Raw genomic sequence first — 18880 nt, 5'->3', positions numbered from 1 at the left:
AGAGCATTTCTGTCAATCAGCAGTTAACATAAACGTAAAGTGGCAAAAGCTGTATCAAAGCAGTTTAAGGGTATCTGTATGTCCAACAGGAGAAATATCAGTATGTGAAAATTTAGGAATTTTTAAAGGCTACGATCCATATCTTTATTTATTTAAGCTTTTTTTGTTTCTTTCTTTGGCTGTGCCACATGGCACGCAGAACTTCTCAGGACAGAGATCAAACTCGCGCCCCCTGAACAGGAAGCGCAGAGTCTTAACCAATGGACCACCAGAGACGTCCTCCTGATTTACATGCTGTTTTTCTTTCAGCTTCTCACATATCAAAAAGAAAAGTTAGACTTTAAGAGTTACTTATGTTTCCTTGACAAATAGTTAATCCGCATTTGTAAGTCAACAGACTTGGCATGAAGACTTTACCAGTATTAAGTTTAACAAGTGCCCTTCAAGCCACACTTTAAACTTGAGATTTTAATGACCATTTATGATCTTTCGCTTATGGAAGAGGCAAGAATCAATACCTGGACCTACACCAAGTATATACGAAAACCCCTCTACTCTAGGAAGCGAGAAAAGTTCCCCGTGACACAGCAAGAAGCAGTGACGTGGCACTAAGTACTGCTTGGCACTCTCAAAAGAGCGGTCTTCTTACTTTTTGGATCCCATACACAGGAAATCTAGCCCTGTCCAGGAAAACCTTGACAGACCCGATACAGCATCCAGAAGGAAGATTCTGATCGGTCAGAGAAAGTGGAGCTCACGGGATCAGCGCGCTCCTCCCCCACGGCTCTCAGAAAGGACCGCACGAGGAGCACTACCAAGAGTGACAAGCGCCACCCCTGCGCCTCCCAGGCCGCTAACTCAGTTTCTTAAATGGATTCTAAGAAAATGATGAAAAACAGGAGAGACTGAAAAATACTGGTACATCTACAGCATTAAAAAACTTTCTACTTTTATCTTGCCTATGATTTTCTCTACAGGTACCCAAGTATGTGCTAAGTCGCTTCACTCATGTCCGACTCTGTGCGACCCCATGGACTGCAGCCCGCCAGGCTCCGCCGTCCCTGGGATTCTCCAGGCAAGAACACCGCAGTGGGTAGCTATGCCCTCCTCCAGGGGATCTTCCTGATCCAAGGACTGAACCCACATCTCTTACGTCTCCTGCATTGGCAGGTGGGTTCAATCCAAGAGTCAGTGGCAAATTTACCAGATGCTATCTGCAGGCAATTGCAAACAATATTCAAAATTTTTGACTTTTCAAAAAATCATAAACAATATTTAATCACATGTTAAAGAGCAACGTAAGGTATTCGTTAGAAGCCCGGTTGGGTTTGAAATGGTGCTGTGCTCACTAACTGTGTGACTCCTGATGACTATGTCGTTCCTGGTGACAGACTATATAGCCTACTGCCTCTTCCCTTGGATGATTTTAACGTGTCCCTTAGCTGTAAGAAACTATAATCACGAGTTTAACAGCTTTCAACGAGTCCTTCTAGTGAATTACCAAACCTGAGCGTGGTCTTGGGGATCCTGAATTTGCAATTGGTGCCAGAAGTGAGGGCAGTCCTGTGAACTGTGCCCCTCCAAACACGACAAAAACATGGCATGTTTGAACATGATCTCATCCGACTCTTGTAACGATCCTAGGGAGTGGAGCTAAGAGATGGAGAACCCAGGCTTGTTGAGGTTTAGTGACTTACCAAGCTCGCTCAGACAGACAATCTTGGAGCTGGGACTCAGAAACAAATCTTCCAAACTAAAAGTCCCAAGCTCCTGCCATGGCGCCACCCTGTCTTTCATGACCCAGCCACCTGAATATACAAATACTGCTCGACAGGAAGCTTCACAGAGGCTTTATTAAGTAAAGTGCTTTACCATCTGATGTGATCTCCCCTTCTTCCACGCTCTCAGACATCACCACCTCCTCCTCAGTGTCTTCCTCAAAAGATGAAAGGTCACTGGTGTGGACGGAGCTAACTGTGATGTCTGTAAGTCCATCTACATCAGAATCTATCAAAGAGAAATCTACAAGAAAATGAGACATAGAAAATAAATCGTCTTGTGGTAAGAAGAGAAATAGCACCCGATTCCTAAATTACATTAACATTTTTCTGCTTTAACTGCTCAAAGAACTTCAACTTCAGAAATAATCTCTCACCATTAGTAATCAATGTCAAATAAGGCAGAGTTGTTTTCAGAAAACAGAAAGGCAAGGTTATCCTATAAAATTAATAAAACTGATAACTCATGATGTAAATGATATACAAAAAGCAAATACTAAGTAACTGAAATATTCACTAATATTTTAAAGATTAGGATATACAACTATTAATTTGCTTAGAATAATGTATGTGAATAAATTGTGAGTTCAATTATAAGGTTTAGTGTCTCTGTTCATTTCCATTGTGAACTGGCACATGAGAATGGAAAAGAAATACACAAATGCTTAATGTTCATCTTTTAGCAAAGAGAATATGAGTTTTCAGGCTTTTAAAACACAAGTAGCAAATATATTTATAAAATTTTGAAGGCAAGTTTGATGTGCCCTCAACGGACACTCATTGTTCTTTAAACTATTGTAGACTTTCCCAAGTTTTTACCTTCTTTTGTTCCTTCACCAGTTTTAGCTTTATTATTGTTTTTTTCTGAAGGAAGTTTTGAACATTCTACTTCTTTATCCTTTGCTTGTTTTTCATCTTTTACTCTTTGTACATCTTCGCTCCTTTTTGAGTGATCAATTTTCTTTTCAGTCTTTTCCTTCTTCTCTTTCTTTCTTTCTGCCTTTTCATTGCTGTCTGGCTTCTTTTCACCTTTGTCTGCTGATTTGTTTTTTTGGTCACTGCTTTCTTGTTGAGCATCCTTATTTAGCAGAACCGAACTAGTACTTTCTCTTGTGTGATTTTTCATTTCTTCAGCTGGACAAGGGGGATCAGTAAGTTCTTCAGACCTAGGGGCAGCTTCCTGCCCTTCCCCTGCAGAGTCGGGTGTAGATTTTTCTTTATCAGCTGTGTCCTCTGAAGTCCTCTCTTTCTCAGCACTAGTGTCAGTGCTTGGCTGAGACGGGGTTTTTTTGGACATTCTCTCACTGGTCTTGGCATTCGACGTCTCTGTTGAAGCCCTGGCAGCACTAGCTTCTTGGTTGAGAGAAGTGATGGTTTCCAAGATGGACATGGCATCACTGGCCACGTTTGCACTGGGCCCAGGCACAGGGACACCTTGGAAGGAAAGATACGTTTTAGAATAAATTTGTGCAGAAGGTAAAGCCGTCTGCAGATTCAAGGCCACCTGCCACTGTCAGTTTTATGTGACACGCACACACACATTTTTAGACTTTCAGGTACTGGTGTTAAGACTTAACACACTCTAAATTCTCTGCCTCTGTAATACAGAATCTTAGGCACCGTGCAAATGTGAGAACAGTCTAGTTCCCAGAAAAAGAATATGCTCTCTAATTATTGTAATTATTGCCTCTACTGAAACACACATATACCCATCCACTACATTATTAAAATGACTATTATTTCAAAAAAAAAAGAACTGTTATGCCAGTTGAAGAATCTGGGTGGTAATTAAAATAACTACAATTTCACGAGAGTGGCCAAAAAGAGAAATATTTTAAAGAACTAAATAACCCTAACTTGGTAATCAGTGCAAGAAGAAAAGCAACGGAACTGACCAAGAATAAAAGCACAGCACCTTGTGTGACAGTGGAAGAGTCCGGCTTCTCATCGTCGGGGGCTGCGCTGCTGCCTGCGTCCTCCTTATGATTGAGCGTGGCCAGAAACTCGTGCACAGCTCTCTCCACCTGAGGTCTGAACGTGTGGTTGATCTTTGGATCCACAACCTGAGAAATAATTCGGTCAATACCAGACTCCAACATTCCTGATCTGAAACACAGGATAATTTACAGAAAGGTGAAAAAAACACAAAAATTAATGTAGTATTAAACAAACTCCTTTTAAGTAAAGCTGTATCAATTACATATATGTTCTTAAACTGCCTCCTCTCCATTCTCTTTGGATTACAAGAAGAATACACGACAAACAATAAGTTTCACACTGCTGCTGCTACAGTGGCATTTAACATAGCATACTGCAAAAAAATATATATAAAATACGTCACATCTCCACTGTGTCACTAGTGGAAATGCTAACGCAGACAGAACAAAAGCAAAACAAAATACCTTTAGAACTAGACAGAGCACATTATCTAAAGGCCAGGCTTGTAGGTAATGCTTATCTTATCTCAATCCTGCCCATGGCAGACGGGAATAAATGACCACTAAAGCTGAATTCTGGGTACGAAATAAATCTATGGATTCTACAACTTTAAAAAAAACAACAAAACCAGTAAGATGTAAGTCTCTTATAAGTATCAGTGTGTCCATGAAAACTGAAGAATACACACAAAGTACGATTTTCCCAAACTTACAAAAAGGAAAAAAAAAAAAAAGAAGGAAAACTTTAGAAGAACAAAAACAAAGCTTAAAACTTTTGGCCTTCTTATTATCTTCTTGCTTTAAAGACTAAATGATTTATTCACTCAACGATTATGTTCTAAGTGTCTTATACACAACAGGCACCGCACTAGCTACTGAGCCACTGCAAAGCAGACCTGGTCTCTGTTCTGGTGGGAGAGACAGACACGAAATACAACATGACAGGCACTGGGACATACAAGACACTGTGAGAAAAGAATATTATCATTATTAGCTATGCCTGAGATGATTTGCGAATGGTTTACAAAGGAGAAGACATTTAACCTGAGTCCTGATTTTCAGAGAAGAGAAGGGAAGAAAGTGTTCAAAGAAATATCACACGTAAGAGACAGAGGAGCAAAAGGGCCAACAAAGTCTGAAACACGAAGAAAACCAGAGGCCTCTGAACAAAATAGGAGGACATGCCTTTCTTTAAAGAATCACACTTCAACCTTGTTTCTTTCTAACAGAGAACCTGAGGAGTCGCAGCTCCCTGGACAGTGTTGGGAGCGCAGGTTGAGAGGCCTCCAGCTCTCCCTGCACAGGGCTGAGGTGTCTCTCTTTACACCCTGCAGAGCTATGTCTGAGTGCCGTGCTGTCTGGAGTGGAGGATGGATGCGATTCGCCTTTCCTGAGGCACTTCGCAGCCCTGGGACACTACAATTCCATTTATGTGGGCCATAGAGAAAAATGAGACACCACTGCACAAAGTAGGTTACCTGCTTTCTAAAGTTCTAAGATTATTTAAAAAAAAAAAAGCTAATCCTCTGAACACTGTTACATCTTAGAGGTGTCTTTAAAATCTAGCAGGTGGAAAAGAAGCGAGGACAAGCAATCTGGAAAATGTTTTAAGGTGCAAGCACAAAGGCACAAAACAAAAAACACACCCTTCAAGTGACTGCCTCAGTCTCTTTCCCTGATGCCTATGTTCTGGGCCCCCATGTACTTATGCCCTCGCTCACTCAGAGGTCCACTCTGACCTTAGAAATGGAAGCCCGCGCTGACAACCACATTGCTCCTCGTGGGCTCGTTTCAGTGACGTGTGGGTGCAGCCGGGGCTGCCTCACCAGAGGAGGGGAGAAGTCATAGCTCCAGGTTCAAGGGCAAAGCCAAAATGCCAGCAGCTGGCACTGTCTTTGTTAAAGCTACTTCCCTGTCTTTCTTTTAAACATTGTACAGTTCAGGTCATCATTTCTCAGCTCCCTTGCATTTTAAGGTTCTGTTGTACAAATGAATGCATAAACAGAATAAAACTTTTTTTATCTATTGAGCTGGCAGATTGGTTACTGAACCATGCAAAACTGCAGATATTAAACTTTCTCGTCTTATGAAACTGGCAACTGTAAACAGTTCAATCTGAGTCATTTGAGTATTTCTCAAAGTATATGCAAGAAAAACAGTCTGAAATTGTATTTATAGGTGCAAATACATTCCTATACCATTAGTAGTTGCCGTTGTCTAGTCATTAACTTGTGTCTGACTCTGTTGCAATCCCATGAACTGTAGCCGCCAGGCTCCTCTGTCCACGGGATTCCCTGGGCAGAACACTGAAGTGGGTGGCCATTTCCTTCTCCAGGGGATCTTCCTGACCCAGGGATCAAACCCGCATCTCCTGCACTGGCAGGCAGATTCTTAAACACTGAGCCACCAGGGAAGCCCAATACCGTTAGTTAGACAAAACTAAAAGGTACCCTTTCTTTAGAGTAACTTAAAAATGTTATTTAAGAGACATAAGTTTACTAATGAGTTTACAATTTAAATGAAAGAACAGTTCAATTAAAAGTACGTAAAGTGGCTAGAAGAAAATGTACAGATGTCCCAGTAAGAACAATGCCTAAATTACCCAAGAGATGACAGTTTGCCTGCTCTAGTCCATACAGGAGGGTCCTCAGCACCCACAGGCAGACTGCCCTAGTGTTAACTGCTGACAGTCACAAGCACCCCCTGCTGCAGTGTCCAACAATCCCTCACCAAACAGGTTCTGTGAAAACAATGCCATATGTTGGTACAACAATTTTAAGTGCTTGATTTTACATGGGCAAGACTGAGTTTAGCTCTCTTTAAAGAACAGAACAAACGACTGCTTCCCTGCTTTAAAGGTTTTGCATGCTAAGGAGTCAATGTTAAGAAATGTGCCTTCCATTTAGTCTCTTAACATATGAAGAAAAACACAAAAAGAATCTAAGACCCTCCCCCTCCCAAACATGCTTTTAAAACAATGTTATTCTTTGTGAAAAGGGAGGCAGCTGTGCACAATGTTGCGGGCTGGTGCTCCCTAAGCCTGGATAGTGTTTGTAAGCCTCCTGCCCCCGGCCTACCCCGGCCCCCAACCTGACCCCTAGCCTCCGACTTGACCCCTAGCACCCTACCCCCTACTTTGGTTACTGTTCTCCTGAAGGTCTGGAAATGAGGAAGCCCCTAGGCCTTCTGCCCAACAGGAAAGCCTTTGACTTTTCCCCAGAAGCTATCAGATGCAGCCCTCTAATGGCATCTTGTGATCTCACCTGGACTCTTTCACAGGTTCCTGAATATCTTTTAAAATGTAGACAACAAACCTACTGTGAAATTTCCCTCTTCTCTTCTCTTATTTACTAGGACACGCAGTCTGAGCCCCAGGTTTCTGGTTTCTAGGATTACCTGTGGCTCACTGGGTCTTTGAATCAGAGTGTAAAGTCTTCTTTGTGGGGCTTCCTGTGGGTGAACTATCAAGGGAGCAACACACGAGGTAGGTTTGCAAGGTTCCTGAGGGACAAGAGAGAATTGAGGGGCAACAGCTATAAATTGTGCTTCCCTGGTGGCTTAGACGATAAAGATCCGCCTGCAATGCAGATCTGGGTTCGATCCCTGGGTCGAGAAGATCCCCTGGAGGAGGGCATGGCAACCACTCCAGTATTCTGGCCTAGAGAATCCCATGGACAGAGGAGCCTGGCGGGCTACCGTCCATGAGGTCGCCAAGAGTCAGACACGACTGAGCGACTAAGCACACGGCACACAGCTATAAACTAGGTTTGTTTAACTATTTAAAAAGCCACATTTCGTCCTAGTAGATGAACTTGAACATAAATATCTGTCAAGGCAGGAAGACTAAAGCACTTTTAAAACAATGCAGTCAGCTTTTCTGGGGTGTGAGGCAGGGAGAGAGAGTTCAAGTCTTCTTACCCTAGTGAATACTTATATTCATGAACAATATTGTAAATCTGCTCTTTGGGGGAACAAATATGATATTTTTAGTCCATCTAAACATTCCAGCTTTTCCCACTCTCTTTGTGTTTGCCAAGAAAAGGACTCTGACAGGTCCAAATGCACCACCACTCCCTTTTTGGTTATATCATCTCTAAAACGCACAAGGAAAATCACAGGGAAATTAAAAAACAAAAACAAAAACACAAACAAACGAGGAAAGTCCCTGGTGGTCCAGTGGTTAGGACTCAGTGTTTTCCCTGCTAGGGCCAGGTTCAATCGCTGATAGGGGAACTAAGATCGTACAAGCCACACTCAGCCAGAAAAAAAAAAAAAAAGCAAGCAGTTATATGAGAACATAGAAGACACTGTCTCAAATCAGGAGAAAATGTTTCAATTTCAGTCATCTTTAATGTCTTTATTTGTAAACCAGGAATAGTAAGCCTACTCTTTTAGGGCCAAAAAAGTAACTGTGAACGTAACTGTATAGGGAACACTGACCAATCTGGCATTTGCCATCTATTCATATCATATCTAGAGGGCTTTTTTTTGAAGTCACATAGTCATTCCTTCAACATTTCCAAAAGTCTATAGGAACAATCAGACTGTCAAATTTATGAGGGAAATGTGAAGTGATTTACTCTAAAATTACACTGTATCATAGTATGAAGTAGCCACACCAGACCTGATGAAATTATCACAAGGTGAACAAACTTCTGCACAATGTCTCTGCTTTCAGGCAAGGCACACTGACATTCTCAAGCATTCCTAGGAACTCTGCAATCCTGAGACTTACTTGAGCACTTGCTGACGAATATTGTTTCTAAGCTGGTTCTTGTTGAGGTGGGGACTCCATGTATGAGTTGCCAAGTGGTTGGCAACAAAGTTGTCAACACGCTGTCTCAGATTCTGATAGGCAGGCTAGAAAGAAAGAAAAAGGTATCAATGTTAAAAATCTCACTGTTACACAATATCAACACTAATACCCATAGTCTCAGGAATCTGATTATCTTTAGCAGTGTTAACATTTTTTTCAGTATCAATGTGGCAACAAAGTTTCATACTTTGACAACCTTGTATTACCCTCCAGGTTCAGGATAATACAAGACTGGTTCAAATACCATTTATCTAAAACAAAATGTTTACAGATGAATACAAAGAGGACAGATATACTTCTTATTTATAGACAAGGGACTAGAAGATAAGATACCAAGAAGTGTTACTGTTAGATGATTTGGAGTGAAGAAATGGAGAACAGCAGACAGGAAGTGAGCCTTCACTGAGAACAGGGCATCCGAGTTGGACCTTCAAAGTTTCACAACACAGCTGGGACTAGGAAAGGCAGGCTGCACAGGTACAGCCAGCAATATAAGAGCAGGCAGATGAGAAAACGTGGGGTCAGGAGCATTGGGGAGCTCCCATACCGTTAAATCCAATTTTGTTAGAGGAGAGAATATAGAAACAGAGAGAAAAGAGACTGGAAACATAGCTTGGAACCAGGGTCTGGAAGAATTTGACGACCCATATACGAAGCCTGGGATTAAGGGAGAGAATGGGAACCCAGAGCACATATGAGCAGAGGGATATGTGATAGCTGACTTGATATTCCTACGATGAAAGAGGAAACAGACTCAAAATATTCACAGGAAAGCAGGCAATAGCTAGAAGAATGAGAATCTGAATGAAAATGGAGTGGCAAAAATGGGCTGAAAGGTGTGGATCCAAGAGAAATTATGAAGGGACAACCGCTGGAACCAGGTGTTACATCAGATGTAAGGCACTGCTTCTTAACTGGAAGCAATTCTGCCTCCCCCCACCCCTCCCCATCCAGGTGACCTCCTGCAATGCCTGGAGACATCTCTGACTGTCACTGCTGAGGGGAGTTGCTAGTGGCATCCAGGGTATACAGGGGAGGGATACTGCTGGGTATCCTACCAGGCACAGGACAGTCCCCCCCGACAAAGGACTATCCAGCCCAAAATGTCAGCTGTGCTAAAGCCGAGCACTACTGATACACAGGAAGCAGGAGAGGACACACATTATCAGGCCGTTTCTACGCTGCCTGGAGGGACTGTCTGACTGTGTGCTTCCTGCCTACAAGCTGTCCCCACCACGCATGCTCTCTACCTCTTTTATGTGACTTTTAACGTAGATGAGTTTGAGTATTCCCGAATGATTTTAAGTAAAACTGTACAACCTCCGTTTCTGCTGTTTGCTCCCTTACCCTTCAAAGTTTATTCTCCAGTCATAAGGTCTCATGATTTTAATCGTGTACACCTACCACTCCTTCTCCCTGTCCATCTGGCAAACTTCTCACCGTCAGAGCTCACCTAATCCATAAAGTCATCCTGACACCCCAGGTAGGCTTCCACGGCTCTTCTCCCACGTACCAACTGTCTCCGATACACACTATCATTCAAATAATTCTTGTGTTGCCTTGTATTTTTTTTGGGGGGAGGGCACTATTTATCTCTTTACTCAAGTAGTAAGCCTTCTCTCCTCACTCTTTTAATCTTTGTTTCCACACACCTTTTCACACTGCTGGGCAGATAAGCAATTAAAAAGTAGTTATCAGATGAGATGACTGGGTAACTATCTAGGTTATGGAGATGAGAAAGATTTTATCCCTCTGTGACACCCCTTCACCCCTTCCAATTACCAGAATTTTGCTAATACCTATATTCTATCCTCTATTCTATATTCTATCCTCTATTCTATCCCTATATTTAGCTGGGAAAGATTGAAGGCAAAAGGAGAGGGGGTGGTAGAGGATGAGATGGTTAGATGGCATCACCGACTCAATGGACGTGAATTTGAGCAAACTCGGGGAGATAGCAGAGGACAGGGAAGCCCGGCGAGCTACAGTCCATGGGGTCACAGAGACTTGGACACGACTTAGTGAATGAACAACAACAAATATTCCATCTGACCAAAACCAGTCTTGTGATCATTTCTCATGCTCCTCTCCATTTATCCAAAATTCATGTGAACAAGAATTAATTTTCTCCTGGATGATTCTAAAACATAATTATTCTTCCCAATATTCCCAAACCTCAGAAACATTAGGCTCGAATGTCACAATGTATTTAGCACTCTACTGGCCCATAAAACCACTTCCAATCTGAACTACAAAAGTAAATTCTCTTGGTTTCTAAGTTCTCCTTTAGGTAAAAAAGCCTAGTGACTACAATAATATTTGGGGCTCCATTACTCTTCTGGGAAGAGCGATCTCTTTTTTCCAGTGCTCCCGGCCAAAAGCCTTCACATCATAGTGACGCCTCCTTCTCTTCCACCCCTCACCCAAACCAGCAGCGTATCCTGCCGGCATTAGCCTCAGAACACAGCCAGAACCTGAGCCCCTCCCAGCCCCTCCACTGCTGCCACTCCTGTCCGGAGCACCCTGGTTGCCTGCCCGGACCGGCCTGCATCTAGTCTGCTCCTGCCATCTGAAGTCTTGCTTTCCACAGCGCAGCTAGTGCCGATCCTCTAAAGTTAGGGGGACCATGTCGTTTACTGTCCAAACCACATCACGACTGAAGTAAAGGGGGTGCCATTAATGACTCCACTAAGCCAAGCCATCAAAGATGGAAGTCAGATCACGTCCCTCTTCTGCTCTAACACCTGCCGGTGGCTTCTCAGCTCCAGTGACCCAAACTTACTAGGGCTCCGGCAGCTCTGTAAAGGGAGGGAGGGAGAGGGGCTCCCAGCTCCTGCCCCTGCCTCCCTCAGAAGGCTCGCCTCAGGCCTTCTGCATTTGCGGGGCTCCCCAGTTGGCACGCTCAGCCCCCCACAGCTGGAGAGCTCCCTCAGCGAAGGCTCAAGGGTCACCTCGTTCAATCTTCCCCGAACAACTTACACAAACACAACACCAACCCTTTCCACCCTCGTCCTGCTTTCTCTCGCCCACAGAACCTCTCACGAGTGATTTACTTTCTCTGATGGGCTTTGCGCTCCACATCAGCAGGGACTTTCTGTTCACTGCTGTGTCCCTGGTACCTAAAACAATGCCTGGTGTATAATAACTATTTGTTGGGTGCATAAACTTACATTATTTCTGTCTTTGATTTTTCTTTTAAATCTGAAAAGAAACAGACAATATTTATGGTGACCAGGAGCCATTTCCAGCTGAGAAAGTATCCAAAAATTGGCCTTTACAACCTGGAGTGAAAGGGGCCACATTCACTGGGTCAGGGAGCACCCTGTCGAGTCCCGAGAGGTGGGCCAGCCTTGATTTTTCCTCCTCACGTGCTACTCAGTGCACAGGGGTCGGAATGGCTTTGTCACCTGCTCCTGGGATCTGGAGACCACAGCAGAGGAGCCCCAGCATTAGCTGGATCTTGGGCTGCATGTTAATGTCAACATGTGCACCTGTCCTAGCTATCACTAGATTGTCAAACCAATGGTGTTTCCTTCTTTCCCCCCAAGGAATGTTTTAAGACTCTACCTTGAAAGGCTCTGGCAGGAATATTACAGGCACAACAACAATATTCAGAGGGGACGGGGATGCAGAAAAAGCTGAGCCTTAAATATTGTAGCTCCCCACCCTCCAATGGTTGGTGTTATCTGAATTTTCAATCTGCACACACAATGACACACGGATTTGTAGGTTTCTGAGGACAGCAAAGTGAAAGCTCTACTTGCCAAAAAAACAGCTTTACTTATTGACGGTTGGGTAACATTTACTTCCCCATGTCCTATGAAAAAAAAAGGACGGAAGGAAGGAGAGAGAGGAAGAAAGTCAACTGGCATCATTTTCAAACAGGCAGTTGTGCATATTCCCTAAAATGAAGTGAGAAAACTATATACTACCTACATAGATAAATATCCCCAAGAGAATTGAAGTTCATGTGGTGCAGAAACTCCAACACCCCCAAAAGGCACATTCTATTTCTGCTCTATAAGGTGGGCCAGAGTTCTTAAAAGGGAAGATGTCTCCAGACTGTCAGAAAGGTTTCCCCAGAGGAGATAAGGGAATGGTGTGCGCTTCACCTCGAAGCCCTTTTCTCAAAGATACAAGGTTCTTTAGAATAGCTGAACATGCTATGTGAAAACCCTCACCCCATCGAAACTCTGAACCAATGAAGCAAGCCAGATCAAAATTAAAAAAAAAAAAAAAAAAGTTTTCCCCCAACTGTTTCCAACCAAAGCTTCCTGCTTCACTTGCTTCTAGACCTACTGGGTTTCCATCCACCTACTGAATGCGCCTTCCCGTTTTCTGTACTCAGTCTTTGCAGAACCACCCAAGATGACCCGCTCCTGCTAACCCCCCTTTCACTTTGACACTTGGTACAAACTCCCTTTCCCTTCCCAGCCCCTCGCTCTTTTCATACAGGGAACATTTCCCCCATACCCCTTACTCTTCCCAGTTCACTATTTTGTCCAGTCCTTCTTCCACTTCAGTATCTGCCGTCACCTCTCCTCCGTCCTTTCCTCAGTTCCTGCTACCCCTCCCCTCTGACCTCTCCTCCCTTCTCACTTAGAGACATGACTTGGCCTGAGCGATTAAATCAGAGTCCCTGGGGGAAACAAAAGCCCCATCTCCGTACCCCACCTTTCCACCGACCATCTCTGCGCCCCTCACCAAGTCCAGCATTGCAACACTGGAAACAATTCGATTCATTACCACTTAGCGCTTTCTCCGAAGGACAAAGACTTGACTCTTACCAGCAATCTTCAAGAGAGGAGGCAAAAAAATAACTTGGATACAAAGTAAACCTGGGGTGGGGGTGGGGGGCGCTTGGTGGAAATCAGAGACGAAAGCGCCGTTAGCCTTAGTGCAGACGAGTCGCCAAAAAAACAGTAACTCGGTGTGGCTCACCCCTATATTCCCAGCACCTAAGCAGTGCCTGGCACATCGAAGGTGCTTAACGCTAGTCTGTTAAACCAACGCAAGGCTGAGAGAATGAATGAACACAGCGAGCCCCGCACAGCGCCGGGCACGAAGAGGCCCCTCAAGAGAGGAAGTGGCTGCGCAGGGAACCCCGGGGTGGGGAGGCGGCGCGCTCCAGAGCGGCCCCGGAGCTGGGGACGCCGAGGCGGCCGCTGGCCCACCGATCGAGGGCGGGCCACCGACGGCCTGCCCGGCAAGGCGGCGGCCCGCGGGGTCGTCCCCGGTCCCCGCGCGCCCGCAGCTCCCCCGCGCGCCCCGCACCTTGGTGTCCACGTCGGCCAGGCAGTCCCTGCGGAACTGGTCGAAGAGCCCCTGGCTCTTGAGGTGGTTCACGATCATGGCCACGAGCTGCGGGTCCCCGGCGCCGGAGACCGCAGCACCGGCCCCGCCTGCGCCCGGGCCAGCCCCGGGGCCGGGCGGCGGCGGCGGCGGCTGCGGCTGCGGCTGCGGCGGGGGAGGCGGCGGCGCGGGAGGAGGCGGCTGAGGCTGCGGGTTGGTGGCCATGGCGGCCTGGGCCCGGGGAGGAGCGCAGGGAGCCCCGGGCGGGTGGGCGGCGCTCCTGGGAGGCGGCGGCTGCACCGGTCCCGCCGCCTGAGGGAAGCCAACGGGATGTTGTTACGGAACCAGCGGATCCAGAGCGACCCCGGAAGTGAAAGGGAACTAGTTGGGGGGAGGGTGAGGAAAGGAGGAAGGAGAAAAAAAAGGCGGTGACAATGGCAACGGAGATGCGTCTACGGCGCCCGCGAGGGGCCAAGTTCCGTCCTTCGCGGAGCGCGGGCGCCCTCACGAGGCCGGGCTGCGTGGTAGGCGGCGGCCGGTAGCCGGGCTGCGCCGGCAGCGAGCGGCGCGCGGCTGCCTGGGTCGTGAGTCGTAGGCGGTCGGACGCCGGCACGCGGGGCCGGGCCGGCCGGGGCCGGGAGCGAAACACAGGCCGGGTTCCAGCCGCGGTGGCGTTTAGGCCTGACGCTCTTGTTCCTGTTTCCCAGAGCGGTTGAGATCCGTAGACAATCGCGTGCAAATGCGTGGGTAGAACTGCTTACTCTTAACTTTCCCAGACCTCCTCGTTCTCAGTCTGTGATCTCCCTGCTGCCCGCCCCAACCCTTTTTTCCCTGGAGCATCGTCCTTTGCATCTGTGGCCAAGAATCCGATCCCTCCAGCGCCTCCTTGTTACGCTGGAAGACAGACCCCCACCCCCAAAGGCTTTCAGCTTTCAGGATGTTGCTTTTGATTAGTTTGATCATTTGGTAATGCTTATAAAGCATGCTCGCTAGGTGCCAGGCGTGCATTTAGTTTAGATGCGTGAATTCACCCAGTCTTCGGAACAGCGCTAAACTAGCTCTCAGTTCAGATCAGTCGTTCAGTCGTGTCCGACTCTTTGCGACCCCATGGACCGCAGCACGCCAGGCCTCCCTGTCCGTCACCAACTCCCGGAGTTTACTCAAACTCATGTCCATCGCGTCGGTGATGCCATCCAACCATCTCATCCTCTGTCATCCCCTTCTCCTGCCTTCAATCTGTCCCAGCATCAGGGTCTTTTCAAATGACTCATTTCTTCTCATCAGGTGGTCAACTATTGGAGTTGCAGCTTCAGCATCAGTCCTTCCAATGAACACCCAGGACTGATCTCCTTTAGGAGGGACTGGTTGGATCTTCTTGCAGTCCAAGGGACTCTCAAGAGTCTTCTCCAACACCACAGTTCAAAAGCATCAATTCTTCGGGCTCAGCTTTCTTTATAATCCAACTCTCACATCCATACATGACTACTGGAAAAACCATAGCCTTGACGGACCTTCGTTGACAAAGTAATGTCTCTACTTTTTAATATGCTGTCTATGTTGGTCATAACTTTCTTTCCAAGGAGTAAGTGTCATAATTTCATGGCTGCGGGCACCATCTGCAGTGATTTTGGAACCCCCCAAAATAAACTAGCTCTAAACTAGCACTAAACTACTATCACTCATTTGCACATCAGGAAACTGAGCTCTGAGAAAGATTAATAGTCCAAGGTTACATAGCAAACCAACTGATTCTGGACTGAGTCTTTTAATCTTTAAAATAATTATTAGTATATGATCAAAGCAAAGTGAATATTGCACATGTTTATAATTAGTTGATAAAATGTTAAAGTTATGGGAAAGTACATCTTTTGGATGTTGTTGCTTTTTAAAACCCATAAATCTGTGGATGAATATGTCTTACTGCTAGAATGGGAAGGACTGAGCAAGTTTTCTTCATATTTCTAGTTTCTGTAGCTGAAATTGAGTTCATATAAACATATACTGTACCTGGAAACAAAGTTTTATCGTAGTGATATCACTCAGTTCTTGATCTCAAAAAATTAGATTTGATGATCTTTGCAAGCTTTTTCAGTTAGACCCCATTACAATTTTGCTGAAAGTCAAGACTTGAAAACCACCCAACTTGCCAAAGGGTTTACCTAGTCCTTATTTTTCCATTTTTTCAGTTTCTGAAAAATATACCAGATAGACTTTATCAAGACATCAAATGACTGGAGCAAGCAGTTAAAAAAGAAAAAGAAAAACCAAAAAATTACATGAAGGGACTATGAATTAGATATTTTTAAAAAATGAGATGTATGTGCCTTGTTTAACCTGATAATACTCAAACTGGGAAATATCTAAACATGGCTCATTTGCATAAGTAGTTCTGGATAAAATGCTTTTTTTTGGTTACAGGTGGTTCAATTTTATTTTTGTGAGCACTTTGCAGCTAATGAAACAGCTCATTAAAGTTGAAACTGTCAAATATAGGAAATATTTGTTATTATAACCTAATTAACAGCTGTTTTCATCATCACACTAGCCAGATCAGCCCCACTGGATTTACTTTCTGTCAGAAACAGTTTGATTTCATTGTTTCAATTCAAATACAGTGTTCATTTTGAGGAGTATAATGAAGACTTGTTGTTTAATGACTAAGTCTGTCTGACTCTTGCAACCCCATGGATTGTAGCCAGCCAGTCTCCTGTGTCCATGGGATTCTCCAGGCAAGAATACTGGAGTGGGTTGCCATTCTCTTTTACAGATCTTCCTGACCCAGGGATCAAACCCATATCTCCTGCTTAGCAGGCAGATTCTTTACCCCTGAGCTACCAGGGAAGCCCATACGGTGTATAGAAAATCCTAAATATTCTAAAACATAATAAAATGAGAATTAACTATAGTTTTAAATAGATAATTCACATTTGATTTTATAAATGTATGTTAGCTATCTTATTGAGTAACTCACACTTAATCTAAACGAAAGAAGAATATTTGTATCCATGGATTTGTTATACTGGGTACACACATACTGGATACAGTGTAACTCTAAACAATTTTTCAGCCTTGGAAAACATTCTAGTTATGTTGGAAAGAATCAGAGTCACTGACTGTACTGCGTTAGTAGTTCCAGCCTGTTCTTGTTTCCACTTGAAGACAGGTCCTAGGGATGAATGCTGTGAATACATGAGGTGGAAGTGGAGTGACATGTAAATCTTAAAAAAAGAAAAAAAAAAAGCTGTTTTAAGTGATCATCATTTCTTACCAATGGCCTTGTTGTTTTGTTCTCTACTCATAATTTCTTTAGAAACGGTAATGTAATTTTTGATAATAGTGGGGGTATATGACCTCTTGGCAAGGTCTTCAGAATAATTTGCCATTGCTCTCCTACCCCACTGTATGTATATCTGAATTCAGAGCATCTCAACTAGAATCAAGTACATTATCCCTGAGTATGACTGAGCTTTCATTCGATTTCCCGCGTCTGATGCTCAGGTGACAGTTAAACAGATTTTGCAAACACTTTGCGAAAGAGAGGAACCATGGTGGTTTATTGGGCAGCCCTTTGTATCCTTGGGCACCAGATGGCTGCCAGTTATCCAACTCCTGTGGTTTCTTTTCTTTTATTACAGTCCGGCAGGCCCCACTACACACCCCTACCCAATCCCTCAAACCCTGTTTCTGGGGCTAATCCTGTGAAAGTCAAACATCGCTTACAATGGTGATCTCCTAACCCCATGGAGTCGACCTACTTATTAGGCAGAGTGGCTTGTTCCCTTGCCCTCACATCCCCAGGCCCCACCCCCAACCAGGCCCCAGGCCTTGCCTTCTATGATCAAAAGGCCCATGAATATCATTTCCTAAATGATTTTCCATCAACTCAAAGTTCATTTGAAATCTTGAAAGTTTGAGTACTTTCACCTGATCTGGGATGAGGCTGCCAGTGCCTTGGGACAAACAGTGGTCATGAAACGTCTCTTAAATATTGGTCAAATTTCTGACCATGGAGGGGGACTGTGAAACAGACTATTTCCTGCCATATCAGTAAACAAGGGTGTCGCAGTTGTCAGCGAGTGCAGCCCTCCAGTGTGGGCCCTGAGGGAATTCAGAAAGAGAAGAACAGCTGCTGTGTAACAGTCACCACACTGTAGCCACTCCCTATGGTGAGCCCTGAGGTAAGGAACTCGGGATGTGAAGACAGGGTACTGGTCCCAGACAGGTGAGGTACACATGAAAGGAATGGTTTCAGAGAGCCCAGACTCTTGCATCTACACATACATAGAAAAGCATGAAATTTCTTAACGAGATACCTGGTTTTCCTTAATTAATAAGAATCTTTTGATGTTCAGACTACCTGCCCCTTATTGCAAACTTCCATATAAGCTGTCTCCTGCCCCTGCCTCCTTGGAACAGTTCTCTCAGGGTCACTTGAGATGCTATCTCCCAGGCTTGAAGTCCTAAAAATTCCCACCAAATAGGACATAACTCTCAACTTCTAGGTTGTGACTACTTTTTAAGTAAACACCTTTTTCAATGATAACAAAACACATTTTAAGGTGGGATTCAAAACACTCCCATTGATGGTTTTGTAAGAGGAAGGGGAGAGGATAATATGTATCATTAATATTTGTGTTTCCAGAGTGAACCCTGTGGTCACAGCTAATCTCTTATTTCTGTTGCAATATACAATAATCAGTGAAGGTGGAGTGACATTAATAGTTGGGAAGAGCATTATAAAGTGTTAATTTGATGGGGGGAATTGCTTTTTTATTTCCTGAAACAACTTGAAGGAATTGTCATGACTTGTGAAACAGGAGGGAAGAGGGCAGGGCACAACCTTTAAAAGAATGATATAGCCATAGGACTTGAAAAGTCTTGGTTAGAGGGAATTCTCTTGTCCAGCAGTTAAGAATCCGCAATGCAATGAAGGGGGCACGTTGATCCCTGGTCAGGTAACTAGGATCCCACATACTGTGGGACAACTGGGTCCCTGTGCCACAGCTGGAGAGTCCATGTGCCTGCAATGAAAGATTGGGCATGATGAAATCAGGATC

At 44.7% G+C, this 18880-nt stretch overlaps 1 protein-coding gene and 1 long non-coding RNA gene across 3 annotated transcripts in view; one reads left to right on the top strand and one right to left on the bottom strand.

The window, feature by feature from the left end:
- BOD1L1 (biorientation of chromosomes in cell division 1 like 1) overlaps positions 1-14183 on the bottom strand; it is a 51570-nt gene extending 37387 nt beyond the window's left edge. Inside the window, exons 1-5 of one of the 2 annotated variants that reach the window (XM_081485727.1) lie at positions 13806-14183; positions 8451-8575; positions 3694-3884; positions 2598-3212; positions 1873-2022 (exon numbers count right to left, since the gene is read on the bottom strand). In XM_081485727.1, coding sequence (XP_081341853.1) covers positions 1873-2022; positions 2598-3212; positions 3694-3884; positions 8451-8575; positions 13806-14048 — 1324 coding nt within the window. In that variant the 5' untranslated portion in view covers positions 14049-14183. Of the gene's footprint in view, positions 1-1872; positions 2023-2597; positions 3213-3693; positions 3885-8450; positions 8576-13318; positions 13778-13805 lie in introns of those variants that run through there. The other variant, XM_081485784.1, reaches the window with a different exon arrangement.
- Positions 14184-14323: 140 nt separating this feature from the next.
- On the top strand, positions 14324-17065 carry LOC145504687 (uncharacterized). The gene is made up of 2 exons (XR_014052427.1): positions 14324-14566; positions 15108-17065. It is a non-coding gene; the product is annotated as an uncharacterized LOC145504687 (long non-coding RNA).
- The last annotated feature ends 1815 nt before the right edge of the window (positions 17066-18880 follow it).

The sequence above is a fragment of the Giraffa tippelskirchi genome, chromosome 1, assembly GCF_054371585.1.
Source record: "Giraffa tippelskirchi isolate mGirTip1 chromosome 1, T2T-mGirTip1v1.2.pri, whole genome shotgun sequence".
Classification (NCBI taxonomy): Eukaryota; Metazoa; Chordata; class Mammalia; order Artiodactyla; family Giraffidae; genus Giraffa; species Giraffa tippelskirchi.
This window is presented reverse-complemented; position numbering and strand designations above follow the sequence as displayed.